The following is a 20468-nucleotide window of genomic DNA, read 5'->3' as shown; positions in this document are numbered from 1 at the left end:
GCTGCCTGACTGCAATTCATCATCATTTTATCTGCCTTAATTGGATGCCATCAGGACTCTTGATACTTCCCATTTCTCCTTTAACAAACAGCTGCTCTCTCCACACACAGAAGAATAACACACAGACACACACACCCTATCCCAAACTAGATTTTCTCCTCCTGCCCCCGTGTCTGTTTTTTTTCCCCCTCCTTCCCCTCACTGGCGAAGGAGTGGGAGAAACACGGTGATGGAGTGGCCGAGTGGTTTATCAGACGGAAGGTAATGGTGTAAGGCCTGCGCTGATATTATCTGTCCTCTCATTCCTGCCCTCCAGGGAGTAACAAGAAAGAAGGATAAAGAGGGAAGGAGAGAGAGAGAGAGGGAGGGAGAGAGAGAGAGAGAGAGAGAGAGAGAGAGAGAGAGAGAGAGAGAGAGAGGAGGAAAATGGAGACGCTGAAGTACAAATGGCCAAAAAGCAAAGAGTGAGGGGAGACAAAGGCAGAAAAAGAGGAAAAGTCTCTTCTCTCAACCTTGGCTCTCCAACAACAGCCAGCTGTGCTCCATCAGCCACACTGACCCCCCGAGTGCGGTCATTTGTGTGTGCAAGCATTGTGTGTACATGTGTTTATTCGCTCCCTTGACCCTTCTGGCGCTCTGAGCACTACTTCCCAGCCCACAGCTCAGCATCTTATTGGCCCCTGCATCCTCACCTTAGGCCATGATTAGGCCACACACGCCACGAAGCTGCCCGGGCTGGGTCAGAAAACCGGAAGGAACTGATGCAGACACCAGCTTGTTGTTTTGGTTGCTGCTGACCAGAGTTAACTGCTACCATAAGGCCTGGCGGATGGCTCCGTATGTGTCAGTGGTAATGTGGGCTTGTTTGGCTCTAAGAAATATGGAGAGGAGTCTTTTTTTTTTTTTTTTTGACAAAATGATCAGCGTTTTTCTCCAATTAACTTGCTGCAGGACCTTGGACAATCTGCCATTTCAGCAACTTTCACAGGTTCCAAATATGTTGAATTAGAGTTGGCTTAGTACCCAACTTCAAAAGTGAAAGAGGGAAAGTGTGTGATGGACCATATCTTTCACAATAAAAGCCTTTTGAAAGTTCAACACAGCAAAAATTTAGAGCTTTGAGCAAATTTAAAATCCTTATGCTGAAAGTACTTTTCTTCAAAGTACTGAGTATCGTGTGTCCCACTTGTTTCATGTCTTTGCTTGCAACACTGCATTCTTTCTCATGTCTTCTGATATGCTTACTAGTTCCCCTTTGGGATTAGTTGGTATGTAAAGTAACCTTATATAGAAATACCACAACACCAATATTCCCCCCCATAAGCAGATATGGATAGTCAATACCCAACAAGGTTAGTATGGAGCTGATGTTACACTATCATATATCATGTGTGTCACATATACAGTAGGTTATTGACAGCCTCCTGTTAGGGGATACTGTATAAGAGTATTGAGTTATTGTGGCCATAATAAAAGGAGTGAAGTATGGGAAACTAGAGTTTAAACATGATCCGACGGTGGATATCCCGTGGATGTTTCCTTCTTTTAGATAGTGTGATGATATTGTATGAATGAGAGGAGAATGGGTTTTGGCCTCAGGAGAGACTTTCGAGTTGATTTTCTCGCTCACAATCTCATGTCTCCCTCCTCACCTCTCTGTTCTCTTCAGTATCACTCTCCCTCTCCCTTTTCTTCATTCATTTCACCTGAAATTGTCTATCATGCTCTGATTTTCCCAGCCTCATCTCCGTTTTTGTACCTTTCTACTGCTATCTACTATTACCTCTCTTCCTGTCGTGTTCCCCAGCCCCGTTTCCTCTACATTTATCCTTTCCCGTCCTCTCCACCTCGAGGTATTTTGCCCTCTCCTTTCCTGTCCTCTCCTTTATCGCTTTACAGGAATTCTCGTCGCAGCTCTCTCGTCTCTGCCCTTGTCCTCATCTTTTCAACAACAAGTGAGTGAGTGTATGTCATTAAACACGTACGTGTGTCTCACACACAAGGCTAAACTGTGGATTAGCACCCCTGTGTTTATCCCATTGATTAACAAGCCGCCCACCCCCAGGAGTCTTGCTGCAGTGGTATAATGAAAGTGCACACACAAATACACAGCTATCCTGGGATCCATAGCCCAAGGCATATTGAAGGATGCATAGGAGCACACATGCACAGACACTGATTAACCCCCATCCCCATAGCTGTGTGCCTACAAGCCGAGGCAGCAGTGTGTACGCAGCATAACAGATGAAGTCTATTTCTATTGCAGATTCATACATGATTCATTAAGTTGCTGAACACTGTCAAACTAGGAACAAACATGGAGGGGCACACATGAAAAGTAGAGATATGAAGGTCTATAAAAGGATAAACTAATATTTAAGACCCTCTTTCTTTTGAAATACGGCTCCACAGCTATAATAAGATTCTCATCCTAATAATTCATGACACATAATTACACTCATAAGCTCAGGCTTGGATGAATTATGCCTTAATGGCAAGTTCATGCAGCTGGCATCATTTTCATCAGTTGAATCTCACTACAGCCTCATGTAGACTCTGTGCACATACTGCATCGATATCTGACCACGCAGTCAAGTCGGCACAGCTAATTGCTAACAAGGGCTAAGCGCTGACAGCCCAGGACTAATTGCTGCTAGCATGTCTGCTCTGTGGACATCAAATGAAGAAATTCAGCTTTTGGCTCGGGCTCGGGCTTTTGCTACTGATTAGCACTGGCCTTGCAGCTACAATAAACAGTCAATAAACAGACATCTCTGTGGAGGGACAACCCTGTCGCTAGCTAATTAGCCCTGTCTTCACAAACAACTTGCTCGCATGTGCCACCACCTGAAGACCGCTCGTCAATACGGACAGAATCTAACTGTCGCAGTGGCTTTCCAGCAACTTATGCAGCATAAACACAGATTGCTGCTGTTGTGTGCTGTGGGTCTGCTAATATCTATATGACAACAAGCACTTGTGATTATTATGTCAAAGGGCAGCAGATATGCAGGTGGTTCTTAAAAGTGCTAAAACTTATTAGCCAGCCATGATGACTTCTACACATGTTACTGCTTTACTGTAATCTATCACATTGTCCTCCCTGTGGCACATGATGTGGTGACAGCAGTAATGCCCTCATCTAAAACAAAATTAACAGCACCAACTCTAATCTCACCTCAGCTTTGTCGCATCACGTTATATGTTCAGACAGAAATAGGAAGACAGGCAAGCAGCAGAAGTGAGCGTCTGAGAGATGAGGAAGATGCAGTGAGGAAAGCAGGAAATGGCTAGAAGAAGAAAGTATGACAGACGGAGGGAGAGAGAGAGACAGGGAGAAAGATGAGCTCTACAGCCAGACAGAGGAAGGGAGAGGGGGAGAGGGGGAGAGTGAGGTATAGAGTCGAGGTGTAAACATGATCAATCCGCTCCCAACTAGGTTCAGAGACAGACTTCCTCTTCACATTTTCAGCCTCAGTGAAGCGCGACGCTAGCTACCTCTTATCTGTCACGCTAGTTTGAAGCCTCACAAACACGCACATATACACAAACATATTTCAACACACAGAACAGCCACGGACCCACTTGCACAAATTCCTATGCCTACCTGTGAATCCTCTAAACACACACACAACAATTCTAATTAGAAAACTTTGGCAAACAATATCCTTGAAAACACTTGAGTCTGACACACACCACTCACGCTATCAGCTACAGTCATACGTAGCCATGAAAAATCACGGAGGCACACAACAAAACTATGATGGTCGACCACTGCAGCTTTCACGTGCGACGATTTAAATGATGCACCACATGAACCGTTTAAATGCATGTCTGTAAAAAAAATTATCTGGGAAAATCATCTACACGTAATAATATTTTCTCTTATAAGTGTGCCTCATTTCAAATAATAGCTATGTGAACTCATGACATCGATATCTATTACTAACTATCAGTTCAATGTGGTAAGATCGGTATTGGATCATTAATCTAGCATGTGACCGAGCCAGAATCCAAGTGGTGCATGGTGATCTATCAGGACAATGAGCGTGTTAGTGTCCAAAGTGGTCATTAGTTGTAGGAGGCCATTATTTAAACCCTGACCGAGTCAATGTCCTTGCTGCGCTCATGATTTAGTTACCCAGTCGCATTGATTAGGACATGAGTAATAGTGCTAAATGACTATGCTTTTAGCCTATACAAAATTCAAAGAACCATTGGTGCTCCACTCTGCACACTAGTCAGGGGATTTGATCTTATTCACCAACTGCATTTATTTTTGTCAGTGCCTGAGACACATCCATGTTGGCCTCTTTTAACCTGAAACCTCTTAATTCTGATCCACTGTAAACAACACTAAAAATGGCCCCAGTCCACTTTTCCTTCTCTCGTTTCTTCCTATAACGACACTCGAACACACCACCATTGACAGGGCTTTAATTGCATCCACTTCAATAACCAGATTACCCGAATTTGCTTCCACCAATAACTTCTTACTCACCGCTGTCTTCTGGCACTGGATGGAGGTGCTGTTGAAGCGCAGGGCCGGCACATTGTGGGTCTCCCCCTGAATATGGAAGACACATTCATAGTTCCTCTGTCCTGACTGGGGCTGAGGCAGGTTCTTGGCAGCTAATGTGATCGGCTTGGTTACCCCGACAGGGATGTAGATCTGGGTTGAGGGAAGGATCTGAGGGCAGTCCTGCAGAGACAAATAAAAAAAGGAGATATTTGATTTATTTATTTAATTTTTTTTACCCCCAAAGGAGAAAGCGATGAAAAAAAAACCCAAAATGTTGATGTTGATTTAAAAAAAAAAAAAAAAAAAAAAAAAGCAAGCAAGCCATGGGTTACATGACTTCACGCCAGATTTGCTACAACACACTCAGCCTAAAGAGCTGTGGCGTGATTCACTGCTTACATGTGTTACAGACTTGTGCAATACTCCCACTGGCCTTGCACCAGATCAAAATGCTGCACGACAACACTTGAGCAAGAGAGGCTTTCATACAAAGTTCACAAAACATTATCTACCCAATAAAACTATTCGCATCACAACAGTGCTGCATTGTTATGGCAGGAAGATAGACTCCAGTGTATTATGTCCATGTGTGGAATGAAGTAATGATCTCATGAGCTTTGTGTTTGTCTGTATGTGTGTGTGCACCTCCGTCACTGATATTGGCCAGAGCTGACGGAGTCTTGTTTGGATCATCTGGAAGCAGCTCCATCCACTGGCTCACACCACAGGGGTGAACAGCCCTGAAGGGGGTCCTTGCATGGATGTGTCTGGACAAATACTTTTCTTAATGTGCATCTACGCTTGTATGTGTTCAGTTTATTGAGGCGGAATAAGACAGGACAGTCAACTCAGTATGTAATGTTTCCTAGATATGCATGTGAGCATTCGCTGGAAGAAATGAAGTCATTTCAGCATCCACGCCATGATTTGGCAGCGATGCAGATCTCATCAGTGCTGAAAATGAGAGAGAGAGGGAGAAAGATAGAAAGAGTGAAAACAGGAGGAGGATGGGTGGGTGATATTTCTGTATACAACACAAGTTAAAGCTTGGTTGGAACTAACCAGCCCTGTGCTGTTGTTGTTGGTATTTTTTTTTAAAAAGAGCCATAAGGATAACAAATCAAATCTCTGCTGAAAAATACCACATTTTACAATTTGAAGACCCTGGGGACAAACGACTCACAAGAGGTGGCAGGAAAACAGGACCTTGGCAGCCAATGATTCAAATCAATCAACCACCTAAAAAAAATCTCAATCTCAAAACGATCATATCCTTGCTTTCGTCCAAAATAAGTTAAAACTCTCTGTAACAAAAGTATAGAAGAGCCTGAAGTTGACAGGCAGCCAGTCGGAGATGCAGGATAAGACAATACGTTTGACAGAAGAGCTTTGGATGGGAAAACATCGACCAGATACTTGTAAAATATTCACTGCACACACACTCTACTTCACTTCTTGTTGTAGCTTTCCCTTAAAGCGCATAGCTGACTATGTCAGTGAATTTTTCTCTCCCCTCCTCTCCTCTGAGCTGTTGTACATTAGAAGCTACAGCATGTCCCCGGGGCTTGAACACAATACTGGAGTTTGTTCATTAGGCTGCTTAGTCCTGGCCTTGTGTGTCTGATCACACACAAACACAAGCATAACACATAATCCGAGTGGGGGATACTATAGGAGAAGCGGAGATGACGAAGACCTGATGTATAATCAACCAGGAGAAAGGTGGCTAAGGAGAGGAAAGGAGGGGAGAGAGGCAAAACGGATGGGAGTAAGGTAGGGAACGGTGGAGAAAATGAAATGAAGAATAGCTGGAAAGAGAGGAGCAGGAGAGAAACTGACAAGTGTGAGAGTGCAGGAAGAGTGGAGGGAGAAGCAAGGGAGGCAAGTTTAATTGGGAACAGAGCAAAGTGAAACGCAGAAGTCAGATAGCTGCTGATGTGAGGAAAGGTACAAGAGAAATGATAAAACTAAAAAGGATCAAAAGAAAACATGGAAGGCAGAGAAACAACCAAAAAGAAACATGAGAGAAATGCCTGGATCTCTCTGCATCTTTTGTCTTTGTATCTATTCCCTCCATCCAGCCCTCAGTCAAAGCTTCATCCACACCACATATCCAAGTCCCCCTGACAACATCCTACTTAATTAAGTGCCTGAAGCTTGAGACAAGGGTTGAAAATTGATGGAGGCTGCCAGAAAGGCAGAGAGGAGAGAGAGAGAGTAACGGAATAAGAAAGCCGAGACAGATTTGGAATTGTGGCTTTTGAAGTCCAGTCTCAGTAAAAAGGACGCCCGTGTCAAAAGCTGTGGGCCTGCGCCATCCAAGGTGCCACAAGTCAAAAGAAAAAAAAAAAGAAAAAAGAGAAAGAGGCTTCCTGCTGCTAAAGCTAACTTGTAGGTGCCGGTGTGTCAGAAGCTTGCATAGCCTCTAGCGCAAGTTGTAGTTCACCAATGTTTTATTCATCCCTCTATCGACTTTGTGTCAGCTCATCCGTCTGTTCATCCTTTCTGGCAGTCATATTTCCTTTAAGTATCCCTTTCCTTCATTCAGTCCTTTGTACTTTTTGTATCTTTTGTATTATTTTTTTGTATTCTTTGTACAACTCAAGGTATATCATTGTCTTATATCCAACACAAAGATATAAGCCATACCTTCAAGCTCTTTGCAGTTATCATAAAAAAATAAAAAATTGTCAGCTGGCCTGCTGCAATATAAAATTACTCAGATCTCCAGCACTTTACATCAAAGACTTTAAAGCCTGACTACAATGGCAATGCAAGTCAGTACCAAGTGAATCAGCACCAGGATGGCTTATGGACGGTATGTTGCAAGAGTTCAGAAATCATATTCCTGCTTTCTCGAATACAAAATCACAATGCAACCAAGACAGAATGGACAGGGCTTCTGGGAAAGAGATGGAGGCAGGAATGAGGAAAAAAAGATGATAAAGGGAAGGGAAAAGGGGAATGCAAGAAGGATAAAGGGAGAAACTATTTCATCAGTATTTGTGGCAGGTGCCAAAACAGTTCAAAGCCAGCATTAGGGCTACAAAGTGCGGAGTACACTGAAACAATATTTCACCGGCGGGATTCGTTTGAAGCCGAAAAAGATTCCCCCCACCCTCCTCTCTGCTCTTTTTCCTGACTTCTCGCCTTTCATTTTCATCTGTGAAGACGGATGCTGTGGTTTTCTTGGCCAGATGTGACACCCCATCCGGCTAATTTCAGGAGGACCAACAGGACAGGAGCAGAGGAGTGTGTATGTGTGTACATATGTGTGTGTGGTTAAGAAACTCGTCAGGATAGGGTGTGTGTGCTGTAAATGCCTCGTAGAGGTGTGCTGATTCAGTAAAATGCATAAAAAGTGATTCAACGGGCAACGAAATGGCAATTTCAGCTTTTCTCAACACACAAATGTAGCAGAGAAAACCTCTTTTTGCAGCAGCTCGCTTCATCATAAGGTTCACTTTATCTTACTCCACTGTAACTAGTAAAAGCCATTTATAGCAAAGTTAAATCTGTGTGAAGTTGAGATGATGCGTAAAGGAATGCACGCCACAGATGGTTTCTCCACACAAAAACATCTGCTCTATTTTGAGATTCTGATCACCGCCTTTGCATGTTGACATCTTCATAAGCATTTTTAACACCAACAGATGTGGATACTCTAACGCAAAACTGCCTTTGCCAAAATTTAAAATTCTTTGTTTCCAAGCACACAGCTGAAGATGGATTTGGTAAACAACCATTCATTGTTAACTGCAAAGTAAGATCTCACATGCTGATTGGATAGGGATGTAAAAGTGTATACTTGTTCTTTTGTTTCTGAGTATATGAAAGAGGCTATATGTTACAAAGTGTGTGCTCATGACGGCAGATGTCCAAGTCTCCAACTTCTGTTCAAAGCCAAGCAGCCAGAGGGCTTTCCTTACCTCTCCATGTTTGTTTTCCCTTAACGGCCACTGTTAGCTTTGCAGCCTAAGGCTAAAGCCCCAGCTCCCATTTGTTAACAGTAACAGCATATATAATTATGTAGATTATTGAGATGTATTGTATATATTAACTTAATGAAAATTTTCTGCATTTGATGTATGCAGTTGTTCTAGAAACAAAAGTGAGCCAGAAAGCTTAATTTGTGACAACAGCATTCATGCAGTCATACAGTGTTTGACCTATATTTTTTGACATCTCACTGCCGTCACCCAGATGCCAGTTTTGATTGAATGTTGCCGTGAGCCGTCTCAAGGGAGAGCAGCTGCCATTCTAGGTCAAGCCCCTTCGAAAACATGCCTTCCTTCATTTTCAATGCGCTCTGATGTGCACCACACCACCTTGCTCCACACCAAATGGAAAAAAAAGTGGAAGAAAAGAATTAATAAAACAAGTGTTCAGCGGGCAGATGAGATAATCTCCACTCGCAAGTGAGCAAAACACCTTTTAACATCCGCCAAGAGCAGATAATGAGACAGTCGGCAGACAAGCGAGCATATTTGCATGCGCGCGCGCGTGTGTGTGTGTGTGTGTGTGTGTGTGTGTGTGTGTGTGTGTGTGTGTGTGTGTGTGTGTGTGTGTGTGTGTGTGCATGCAGATATGTAGAAGGTGAGAGATTAAAATCAGGGCATACTGTAGATGGGGGTAGAGGCAGAGTGAGGCGTTGAAGGCAAGGAGTGGGATGCTATATAAATAAATAAATGCTTTAAAAAGCCAGAAGAGTTCTGAAGGCTTTGGCATAGCCTGACAAGATATAAATTAATAAAACTCCAAAAACACTGCGCATATGTAATGAGGCGGGTGTCTGGTCGTTTTTTTTAAAGTCCCCCCCCCCCCCCCCCCCCCATCATCCTCAATCTGCCCCCCTCCCCTTCAAAATCCATCCATAATTAATTAGCCGCCTCTGTGATGTGAGGGACTATAGATCAGGGAGGAGAAAAAATAACACGCTAAATAATGAAGTAAAGCGATATGGGGAGCCTGGGGGAAGAGATGAGATGGCATGGATGGCCACAGAGGAGCAAGGGGGGCACGCTGGTACAAACAAGAGAGACCATGTGCATGTACGTGTGTGTGTGTGTGTATGTGTGTGTTACAAGGGTTTGACAAAGGGGTATACGAACAGTGTTGAATGCTCCCCCACCGCCTGTCGAAATGGGCCCCCACCCCCGGCTTTGTGACATTGGTCTCACGTAGGAAACCAAAGACCCGTCTGCACCCTTGAACTCAAAAGTCCCATCTACACTTGTTCCAATCCACTACACATTAATATTATATTATAATATATGGCATTGGGCCGATCCTTTTATCCAAATGACTTACATGACAAGCTTTGGCTGTGTGAAACTCCAGTGGGTTTCTGTAAGCGCAGGGCAGGTGGCAGACCCCGAAAAGCAAAAAACACACATCCACTACAAACACCAAAGGGAATGAAGTTTTTCTGATTCCACCTGTCATCTGTGTGTCCTTATAGGATGTGTGAAAATCAATACAACCAGAAAAGAGGAGAGAACGAAGGAAACCTACACCTTAAGTGGAGAAATAATATGATAAAGTTCAAATTTCACTAAATGTGACTGTATTGTTGACGATAGGGAATGTTGCCACACGTCAGTGACTTAGTGTTATTTTGGACGTTTGTGGCTAGCCACAAATCACACAGACATCCTTTGTGAAATCTTTCAAAGACAAAAGGAAATGTTTTTCAACTGATTTTACACGGAAAATGTTTCAATGGTTAAACTACTTCTGCATTTCAAGTCGCTAGTTGTGTTTCTGCCTATACTGTACACTGTGACAAAATTATCATATTCAACATATTCATCACATTCAATCAACATTTTGAACCAAATTGTTAATGGAAATTATTTCTTAATTAATTATAAGCCATGTAATATCATGTGATACATCACAATGCCAAAGCAAGGACCACATACTCCATCCTCTGTGTACCAGCCGGCCTACAGCCATGTAAGTGTGTGTGTGTGTGTGTGTGTGTGTGTGTGTGGACTAGCAGCCACAAGGATGAGAGGAGTGAAACAAAAAAGCATCCTTATTAAATCATTTATAACACAGATTAAAAGGAATATTTGTTGGTGTGTGTCTATGTATAATAAAGGTTATAATCTATGAGATTCTGTACACACATCACTATATTTAATAAACAGTACACATATGTGCAACTACAATTAAAAACAAATATCTTCGCGAGTTGCGGGGTGTGGTGTGTACAAGTCATGCAGGCATGTACGTGTGTGTGTGAGAGAGAAAGTGTGCGTGCATGTATGTGTGTGTGTTGAGGCAGCCTCATTAGCAGGCAGAAACCAGAAAGATGTTCTGTGACCAACCACACACTTACTTCTGGAGATAGAGAGAGAGAGGGAGAGAGAGGGAGAGAGAGAGAGAGAGAGAGAGAGAGACTTAATAAGCCGGCAACATGTAGAACAGAGCAGGAATGAGGGAAGCGAAGGAAGAAAAGGGACTTTGAACCTTGAAAGGGACTGTGAGACTGTCCGCCCACGTCCCACGTTTCTGAGCAGAGTAGTGATGTAGGGGAGAGGGGAAGGAAGAGAGAGAGAGAGAGAGAGAGAGAGAGAGAGAGAGAGAGAGAGAGAGAGAGAGAGAGAGAGAGAGAGGGAACGAGAGAGCAGAGGAACGAGGGAGCACAAAGAGGAGAGTTCGAATTAAGGCGACATACAGGGGATCGTGTGACATGAATGTTATTCAGTGTGGATTATCAAAGTGTCGCAGAGCAGGAGCCTGACTGAATCTACCTACATATATGGACCTCCTATACATTCATACATACACACTCACACTCTGCGAGTCTTTTCACGTACCACCACGGCACACACACATGTTGATTTCATCTCCTAATCCCTTATCCTTGACTAACAAGCAAGCTGACAAACCTACACAGTTTATCCTGTCGACGTAGACGGCACGGTATGCTATAAAACAATAGGGAAAAAAGCAGGAGCATGGGAATAATTTTTCAGTGAGGGCCTGTTTTTTTTCCTACTTATGGATTTTTATAGACTAGAGGGGGTGGGGTGGGACTCCTGGCACCCCGTTATCATTCTAACCCAGATATGTCAGCGGCGATCAAACCCAGTGCTTTTCAGCTATTCAAAGACAAACCTTGATTTCAGAGGTAGATATGCTCTTCTCAGCACACGGCGTTAATTTTTTTTTTCTTCTTCAATCAAACCTAAACATTTTAGTCTGCAGTTTTGCTTGACAATTCACTCTCCACATGGACACAATTTACACTTTTTACACATCCCTCTGTGTTTAAAGAATTTACATATAACTTATTTAACAGTGTGCAAACAGTTAACTCACTTGCCTTTCTGCTGCTTTCTGCTACGGGGTTCCTTTCAGAAACAGAACAGAAAAGCAGATGAAAGAGTCCAGAAACACAGTGATTTGGGCCACTAAGGAAAAAACAAACAACAGAACAGCACAGCAGTTTTGATTTCTCCAGTTTGCCATACGATGACCTGTGCCAGAATCTACCCCACTGTGCTGAGAACATAATGCTTCATTCACACTGAAGCGTCTGAAAATAGTCTTAAGACGCCGCCTGTAACTAACCTACTTCTGACGAGATGTACCAAACGAAGCCATGATACATAAACTGGCAGCATAACACTATGTGCCAAAATGCGCTTAAAAATACACTGCATTTTCTTAGGTGAAACCAAAAAGAAACAGAGACCCTACAACTCGCGGCAATATCCTAAAACAAATAATGCACATCAAAATGAAACGTGAGCAACGCCTGTGCTTCAGTTCAGCAGCTTTGTTGGAGCGAAATGACCCAGCTTCAGTGTGTCGTCTGTTGAAGTGCCGTCAGCCACAAGAAGGCAAATAGGCTAAACAAGAAAATGAATAAATAAATTGCTTTTCTTTCTATGGGAGTGCTTTGCATTTTAACATAATGTTAAGCCATTATATGGTAAGAAAAATAAACCCATTTTACGGTCTTCAAGGCATGAAATTCCTGACTGTATAAAACCTCAGTGAGACCTGGAGCTCCACCAGAGTCCACCTCTACACACAAGGCCTGCATGTAGTGGACCATCAGGGAGTGCGAATGTGTCAGTTAAATGGAGGTTGGAATAAAAATCAGTGCAGGCCACTTCACTAAAACAGCATGGTGAAAAGCCCAACATGACAGAGACAGCGAGCTGGTCTTGTGAGATTTGGCAACGCAGCATGATACAGCTCCCCACCACACCCAACACACACACAAACACACCCCTTTTCGATGCCTCTCCATGCCAGCAGGCGGTCCCCGTCTCTCAATCACAATCCCTCTCCTTCCCTTCTCTGCCTTCACTTTAGAGTTTGCTATTCCTTCAGCTCACTTGGCAGTGTTATTCATCTGCCTCCAACTGCCGTCACCTCTTCCTCTCAGTGACTCTGCATTTATCTCTTCCTCTCTCTCTCTCTCTCTGACACACACGCGGCTTGATGGTGAAAATGCAATATTCATCTGCGTTCACCATTTAGGTGGGCTGACTGCGAGGGCTGCGGAAATGAAGATTTAATACAGCCTGAATAATTAAACCGTCGGGACCTGAGACTGACACACAGACACACACTCGTGCATGGCCTGCATGCCACTGTGCATCTATCATGTCATCATATCCCTGCGTGTCCCTGTTTGTGTGAATTTTAACTTCACATTAGCTCTTCATTAAGCTCTCACTGATTCATCGCTGCGGCCAGCATGTCGGCTTAGCTGGGGCGATACTCGTTGTATCAGTGGGCCTTTCCGGGTGACACGGGATTACATCAAGGAGAGAACAGCCTAGCAGCAATGTTGTGTTTGCCAGTGCTGAGCTCAAGCGATGACTGTCTTTTTTCTCAATGTCACATCACTCGAGAACTAACACAATGATTAGTCCAAGAAAGTGTCCTCCGAATCTGCAACACTTTGCTGCATTTGTTAAACTCCACCCTCTTCTATTAAAATAACTCTGTTGTCCTTGTGTAAGTGTGTGCTAAGCATACTTCTTAGGGTACGACAGGCTGGTCTCTCCACGGTGTCTCCCATCCGGGGCAACCCACCCTCCCTGCCGTCTGTCGGCGATGGACTGATGCACGATTCGCTTTCAGAGTAAGCGATGGAGTTTAAGGTAAAGCTTCCGAAAAACATAAGGAAGAGTTGGAGGAGCGACAAAAAAGGAAGTCGAGCTGTAGGACAGTGGAGCTAAAAATAGCCACAGAGAGGAGGAAAGATGAAACATCTGCATGCATATGTGACAGGCCCTGCATGTGCGTTAGCCTGTGAAAGTGTGTGTGTGTGTGAGTGAGATGGCATCCAGGGACAAGAACCAAATCTCTCCTGGCTTTTTGTCTTTCCATGCAAGATACAAACAGCGTAATTGTGTGGGCAGTACACACACACACACAGTGTACAAGCAGAAGCAAATTACCACTCAAAAAAAAAACGCTTTAACTTCCTCAATTCACTGCATCGTTCTCTCTTAACAGATTAGAAGGCCGTACAGGAGAGTTCGCCCTAACACCTGATACAATCCCACACTGATTTCTCCCAGCTGGAAATGCAATTACTGGCTCTCGGACAAGTGTCTGAGAAGTTTTGTGAGAAGATTCACAAAACTGGGAAGGGCAGGAGGGTTGTCGGAAGAGGCCAAAGGTGGCACAGCGCTGGATGATCACAGCCTGACTAGGATCCATCTGGCAAAGAAGGCACATGTTTACTTCACCCCATCACCTCCACTTCCTCTACATGTTCCCTGAAATTCTCCCTCCCGCTCTCTCTCTTCAACCACTGAGTGCATTTGGAAAATAAAATGCGTCATTCTGGATGTAATTTGGTGCTTGTTACCTCCCCACCCTTGTCTTTGTGCCTTTTTTTCTTCCCTTCTCTCAGTGTTTACATCTGGTCTCAATTACAGTACCTCTGTTCATGTTTGGTTTGTCGTCAGTGAAATAACTGAAGCACTGCAAGGACTGTATTGTTTTGGAGAAATGCATGGGGGGGATATTACATCCCACCTCTGACCATTTGTTCACTCTTCCCGACATTGTTTATATTTCATTAAACATGGCTTAGGAGGGAGCGCATTTCCTCTTAATATTAGGCAGAAACACACATGTGTGGGTGGGTATTCGAGTCCAGCTAGGAGCCACATGATGCACTTAAGAGGAGACAGGATATAAATGGACTAATAACTCGAAAAGAAGAACAAAGCTGTTAGAAAAATGAAGGTGTGTTTGGTGTTAGATGAGGCACGGAAGGAGGAAAAGATGAAGAGACAAAGACGGTGGAAGAAGGAAGGACAGATGGACAAAAATGGAGTCTTTTGTGGATCGCGTGGAACAATGGGCAGAAAAACATGACAACCCTGGAAACGTGACTGGGGTGAAGGCACTGCATGGGAAGAGAGGGGAGCAAAAAACAAAGGATGATGATGATGAGGGGCGAAGACAGATATTACTAACAGATAAAGACACCAGGAGGGAGGGAAGGAGAAAAAAGGAAAGGGTGGATATTATTCAACCACTTGCCCACTGCACCCTCCCCCTCACCCACATGCCCCCTGCAGCCCTGTGCTGCTGGTTGTGCTTTGTCCTGATAAGAACCAGTGACAGTCTCACACACACACACACTAAAGCAGTATAGACAAACACACACGTATAACCATGCACACAGCAAGGCCCCTCAAGCAGCCTTGGCCTACAATCTGTGGGATGTCCTTCTCTGCACTGTGAGTGTGTGTGTTTGTGTTCTGCTCAGTGTCTGAGTACCAGCCAGGGTAAACACAGTGTGCCAGAATGTCACGGTCCAGGGCCTTCACACCTCCATCACAAATAACCCTCTCAGCCACGGAGCGTGTGTGTGTGTGTGTGTGCGCGCAAAAGGGAAAGAAAGGAAAAGATTGTGCCTGTGTTTCTGTGACTGTTAAAGAATGTGTGGGTAGAGTGTATGCAGTTGGTTAAGGGTGTTAGACAAAGATGGTGCTTGAGAAAAAACATATTCATGTGTACTGCTATGCTATGCTATGTTCCACATGTAGCCTATAACAAGCCACTCTTATTAATGTAATGTCTCGGGACAATGTGTCATACGCTAACATCACATTGGTTTAACTGGTGGCAATAGCACTTGGGCATGAATACGAAATGTTCTGTCTACCAGAACAACTGCAGTAATGCGGCTCAACATTTTGGGAAATATGCTAATTTGCTTTCTTGCCAAAAGTTAGGTGAGAAGACTGATACCACTGTCATGTATGTATGGTAGAAATATGTAAATATAGCCATTTAGCTTAGCTTAGCACAAAAAGAGGATGAAACAGCTAGCCTGGGTCAGTAACAAAATCAAAGGTAACAAAATCCACCTACAAGCACCTCAAAAGCTCACTCAATAAAAAGTTTTTCAGGATTTTAATTGGCCAGGACCAATAACTTCCTTGGGTTTTCACTGGTTGCCTGGCAACAACTCGAAACCAAGAAACAGCCCATCACAAAATCCTCAAATGACAAACTGTAATTTTTACAATGAAACAAACAAATAAAATACAGAGGTGCTGATCGCCAGAGCGACAAGAAGGCATATTTCCTAAGAACAACTGCGTTAAAAGTTTTCACGCATCCAAACAGACAAGGAGTAAGAATAGAGAAGAGAATGAGAAGGAGGGTGACATGGTTTGACCCATCATGCATCCATGCACAGAGGGGACAGAAGGAGGAAGAGGAGTGAAAGGTGTTGAATTTAAAAAAAGAGTGAAACATTCATCACTGGGGCCACACATTCAATGCCGCACAAGGGTGGAGGACACCGAAAAAATAAATGCAGAAGGGGACACTGATGAGGAAGCTACTTTGACTGAATAAATGCACAGAAACAGGATGCTGACGCAGGACGGCATAATATTTTTAACGGCCCTATCCTGACAGAAAGTTGAGTTTGAAAGTAAACACAAATCACACCACAAGTGTGAGAAGATAAAAATGGCTGTATTTTACATTTAGACTCAAAATGACACATATGGAGAAACAGTTCCTTGAGGAGGGGGCGGGGGGTGACAGCGCTGCACCCACAAATCTCAATCAAGTTAACCACTCTCTTGATTGCTCGAGTGAGACTGAGCCTCGCTTTGCTGCAAAACAAACAAGTAAGTAAGTCTTAACATAGCTGAGAGCAACCACCCCAAACCTTGCCTGGCACTCATCAAGGCTTTGGCTCAGAATAGCACTTTCTCTCCAGGGGTGTGGAAGGAGAAACAAGGAGATCGAGAGGAGGAGGAGGATTGGGGGAAAAAAAGGAAAAAAGTGGACAAAGAAGTGACAATCAAGAGTCTTCACGAAGGAAAGGAGACAAGGGGAAAAAAATCTTTCTTTTTATTCTTTTTGTTTTCATAATAAGGTAACTCTTACTCCACTGCTGCAATTTTCCGCCCGGTCGCTCCTTAATTCGAGAATTTGTTTGTTGTGCCATTGGAGGCATTGTTGATTCATGCATATTTGATTTAGAAATGTCAGTCATTATAATTTTTTCTCCCTGCTTACTCTGTCTATCCCTTTCTTTCCTTTCTTCCCTATCTTGACGCACTCTGTTCACAAAAACAAACAACAAATTTACTCCTTGGTTGGATTGTTAAATCTATTCGTTGTTGGATTTCATTTCTTTTAACTTTTTTGTATTTTTTGTTCTTTTTGCCTGCTGATCACCCAAAAAAAAAACAACAAAAACCTAATGCCACGCAAAGTAATTTGGTCCAACAAATTACAGACGGGCGAGGCAGTGCCGGTTCTGCAAGAAGGAGAACATAAAAAGAAGTCTTCATCGGCAACATGCCGATCCTCTGGGTTGCCATGGCAACACAACATTCAGATGCTGTCGGACATGAGAGCGCTTGAAGAGGAAACAAGGATGGGGAGGAAGAAATGTTTGATGTTCAATTGTCAAATGTTTATTACATCCAGAATGTGGACAATGAGGTTTTATCGTTTCTGTTCAGGGAAGAGAAAGGGTTGAACATGTCAGTATAAAAAAGTAAAACATATGTGGACATTTTACCATTTTGACCCATATGCTGTCTGTCTAGTCAGTATAACACCACTCAGACCACACAGAGTCAGACGTGAGGAGCAGCCACCCCTCGACCCTGTGTGAAAACTTCTATCTGGCCTTTGATCACAGTCTAGTGAGTATGAGTCTCATTTAACCCAATCAACAGTGTTCTTCTGCAGGAGAGAGCAGCAAAGGTCTGGGTGAAATGTCTCCCGTCAGGAGAGCAGAGCCATATGTCGAACATTGCTATGTGCATAAAGAGCTAAATTACAACATGGCCAAAAGGATTGTCTGAGGTCTAAATTAAGGGTGTGAGCATATGTGAGGGCATGCCAAACCATTCCCACTTCACCAGTAGATTAAGAAGCCAAACCATAAGGTGTTAAAGAAGAGAGGCACACTTCTGTTCTCTTTCTCCATTCTTTGACTATATATAATCCACACACAGAGGACACAAGGTGAAGAAAGAAAAAACGATGAGAGAAAGATGGGGTGAACGAGCATCAAAGTGGAGAGAGAGAGAGGGAGAGATGGGCCCCGGAGAGGAGAAGGATAAGTCTAGCCTACAGGAAGAGCTGTTCTTGTTGGGGCACTGAGAGCGCAACTAATGGATATGGCAGCTAGGAGAAGGATGATGAATGACTGTATGTGTGTGCGTGTGCATGTCACTGTCAGAATGTTTACACTTTTGCGCCTGAGAGACACAAAGAATAGTGTGTGTGTGTGTGTGTGTGTGTGTGTCAGTGCAAATGATGGATCCTCTAGTGAAGCATGTGGTTGGTGGTTTCTCGAGCAGACGAGGGGACAGGAGTGGTCTCTCTGTCCACATGCCACTGTCAGCCGGCCCGTCGATGCCCCCTCTTTATTCCTGCAGTCTCTTTCACTCTTTGACTCTCCGTCTCTTCAGCTCCCTCTCCATCCGTTTGCCTCCTTCCCTTTGTCATGCTCTTTTCTTTGATCTTGCTCATGCTCATTTGAACCAAGCTTCAACCTCAAGACATACAGCACCAAAAACATGCTTTTCATTAGCCCTGAATAGACAGATCTGCAGCTACATAACTCACATCAACAATCTGCATGTGGACAGATGTAGACTTTCCACAAATACATATTACACCTCGTCTAGAGTACTCCTAGCCTGCCGACATTACTATGCAGTTTATATGTTTACTTGCACATCCTGCTTTCCTCAGTTTCTCCTTTCATCACCGCAGGCCTTTCCTGTTTATCCATCCGTTGCCCCTCTGGCCTCTCTCAGCTCAGAGTGTGCTAGCCAGCGCTCTCCCCATGTCTTGCAGATGGGTGCACTAATCCACTAACATTAGCTCCATGAGGCGTGAAGGCTGGGCCCGTGTGTTGTTTTGGGCGGACACGGAGGCTGTGGTTTAGCATGCTAGTGTTTGGGATTCCACACAAGTCCAGTTGAGAGAAGAGATAAAGAGGAAAGTAATTGGATAAAGGTTGACCAATTAATAAAGGCTGGTGATTCAGGCTGGCCAACAAGGGAGGGGGGGGGGGGCTTTAATCTGCATAGAGATAACAGGGAGAGGAAGGAGGAATGGAAATGGAGGAATTGTATGTGTGTGTATTTGTGCATTTATGTCTGTGGGACGTCAATCAGATAAAGCACAGGCATGGCTGTCAGTCACTTGGGAGTGCAGTGGATTTACATCCAAAAGACTATTGAGAAGATACGCGTTTGAATGTATTTTTCAGTGCCTGTTAATATATACAAGACTGTGTTTGGTGTGTATGATAGAGTGAAAGGAAAAAGAAAAGCGCAGTGAACACAACACAACACAACACGGCTGTGTGTCCATCACTAATATTCTTGTATACACTCCAGCAGTTGACAAACACTTGTTATGCCTCGCGTATCGCCCGCTGCTGCGGCCGCCACTCGGCACGATTGATATTAGCTTTTATGCTAATGCAGCATTTGGCTATGTAAGAACAAGGCAGTATTTTCATAGACAGTCATTCATCCCAGCCTGCTTATGGCCTTATGGGCCACGACAGAATTATTGCTGCACAGTACACAAGCTGTTGTCACTGTGCCAAGAGCCACTATTACAGATACAGGCAGCAGACACACACAGCAGGGTGATGTGAGGAAACCCTGAGGCGAAAGCCACAGAAGGTGTGATGCGTGTGTGTATGTGTGCAGCGGAAGGCAATTTGAGCCGGTGTTGTTATAATTTGCGTTTGCGTGTGGAAGAAAATGACCAAGATTTCACTGTGTGATCACAGCCACAGTATATGTGAAAAATAGTGGTGATATCGTGAGGAGTGATGGTGGGTTTGTTAAAAAAAATAAAATAAATAAATAAATAAAAAAATCAGCAAGCCTATGAAAAAAATCTAATCTCTTGAGCTGCATTTTTGATGTTTCCTATATTTGTGTCAAGAAGAATACACATAAAATTGCATTAGGGCTATAAAAATGACTGATGTCTAAATGACACGGCTTGTACCATAGCGTGAATCCTACCTCAGAGATGTTGACACGTCCCTCCTGGAAAGAGCAGTCATTGGCGTTCTGAGTGCATATGTGGCGGTACTTGCACCAGTGGCATGGGAACGAGCCGTTGACACAGGAAAGGCAGCTAAAACAGAGACAGAAGAGGGGAGATGGTTAGGGAGTGAACAGGGTTACTTGTTTTCTGAGTCATGGTTTCACAAAGCAGTGATGGCACCCCCCCCCCAAAAAAAAACAAACAAACAAACAAACAGGACAGAATGAGGTGGTGGCATATTGTTTGTAAAATTTATGTGATTTTGAACCAACAGTACCTCACACTTGATGTGTTAAACTGTTGAACTTTAAGGAAAAGGTCCTCATTTTATTTTATCTCCTTACTAAGCTAGCACACTGAAATAAAGAACATAGCTGCGGTTACCAAC

General features: G+C 43.7%; 1 protein-coding gene across 4 annotated transcripts in view; it reads right to left on the bottom strand.

Annotated features, from left to right (window-relative positions):
• Window positions 1–20468, bottom strand: part of LOC124056666 (plexin-A1-like) — a 181150-nt gene that overhangs the window by 53274 nt on the left and 107408 nt on the right. For all 4 annotated transcript variants that reach the window (XM_046384335.1, XM_046384337.1, XM_046384336.1 and 1 more), the window contains exons 9-10: window positions 20056–20170; window positions 4502–4702 (exon numbers count right to left, since the gene is read on the bottom strand). In XM_046384335.1, coding sequence (XP_046240291.1) covers window positions 4502–4702; window positions 20056–20170 — 316 coding nt within the window. The remainder of the gene's footprint in view (window positions 1–4501; window positions 4703–20055; window positions 20171–20468) is intronic.

The sequence above is a fragment of the Scatophagus argus genome, chromosome 3, assembly GCF_020382885.2.
Source record: "Scatophagus argus isolate fScaArg1 chromosome 3, fScaArg1.pri, whole genome shotgun sequence".
NCBI classification, from domain to species: Eukaryota; Metazoa; Chordata; class Actinopteri; family Scatophagidae; genus Scatophagus; species Scatophagus argus.
The sequence above is the reverse complement of the archived record's forward strand: the minus strand, read 5'-3'. Positions and strand labels throughout refer to the sequence as shown.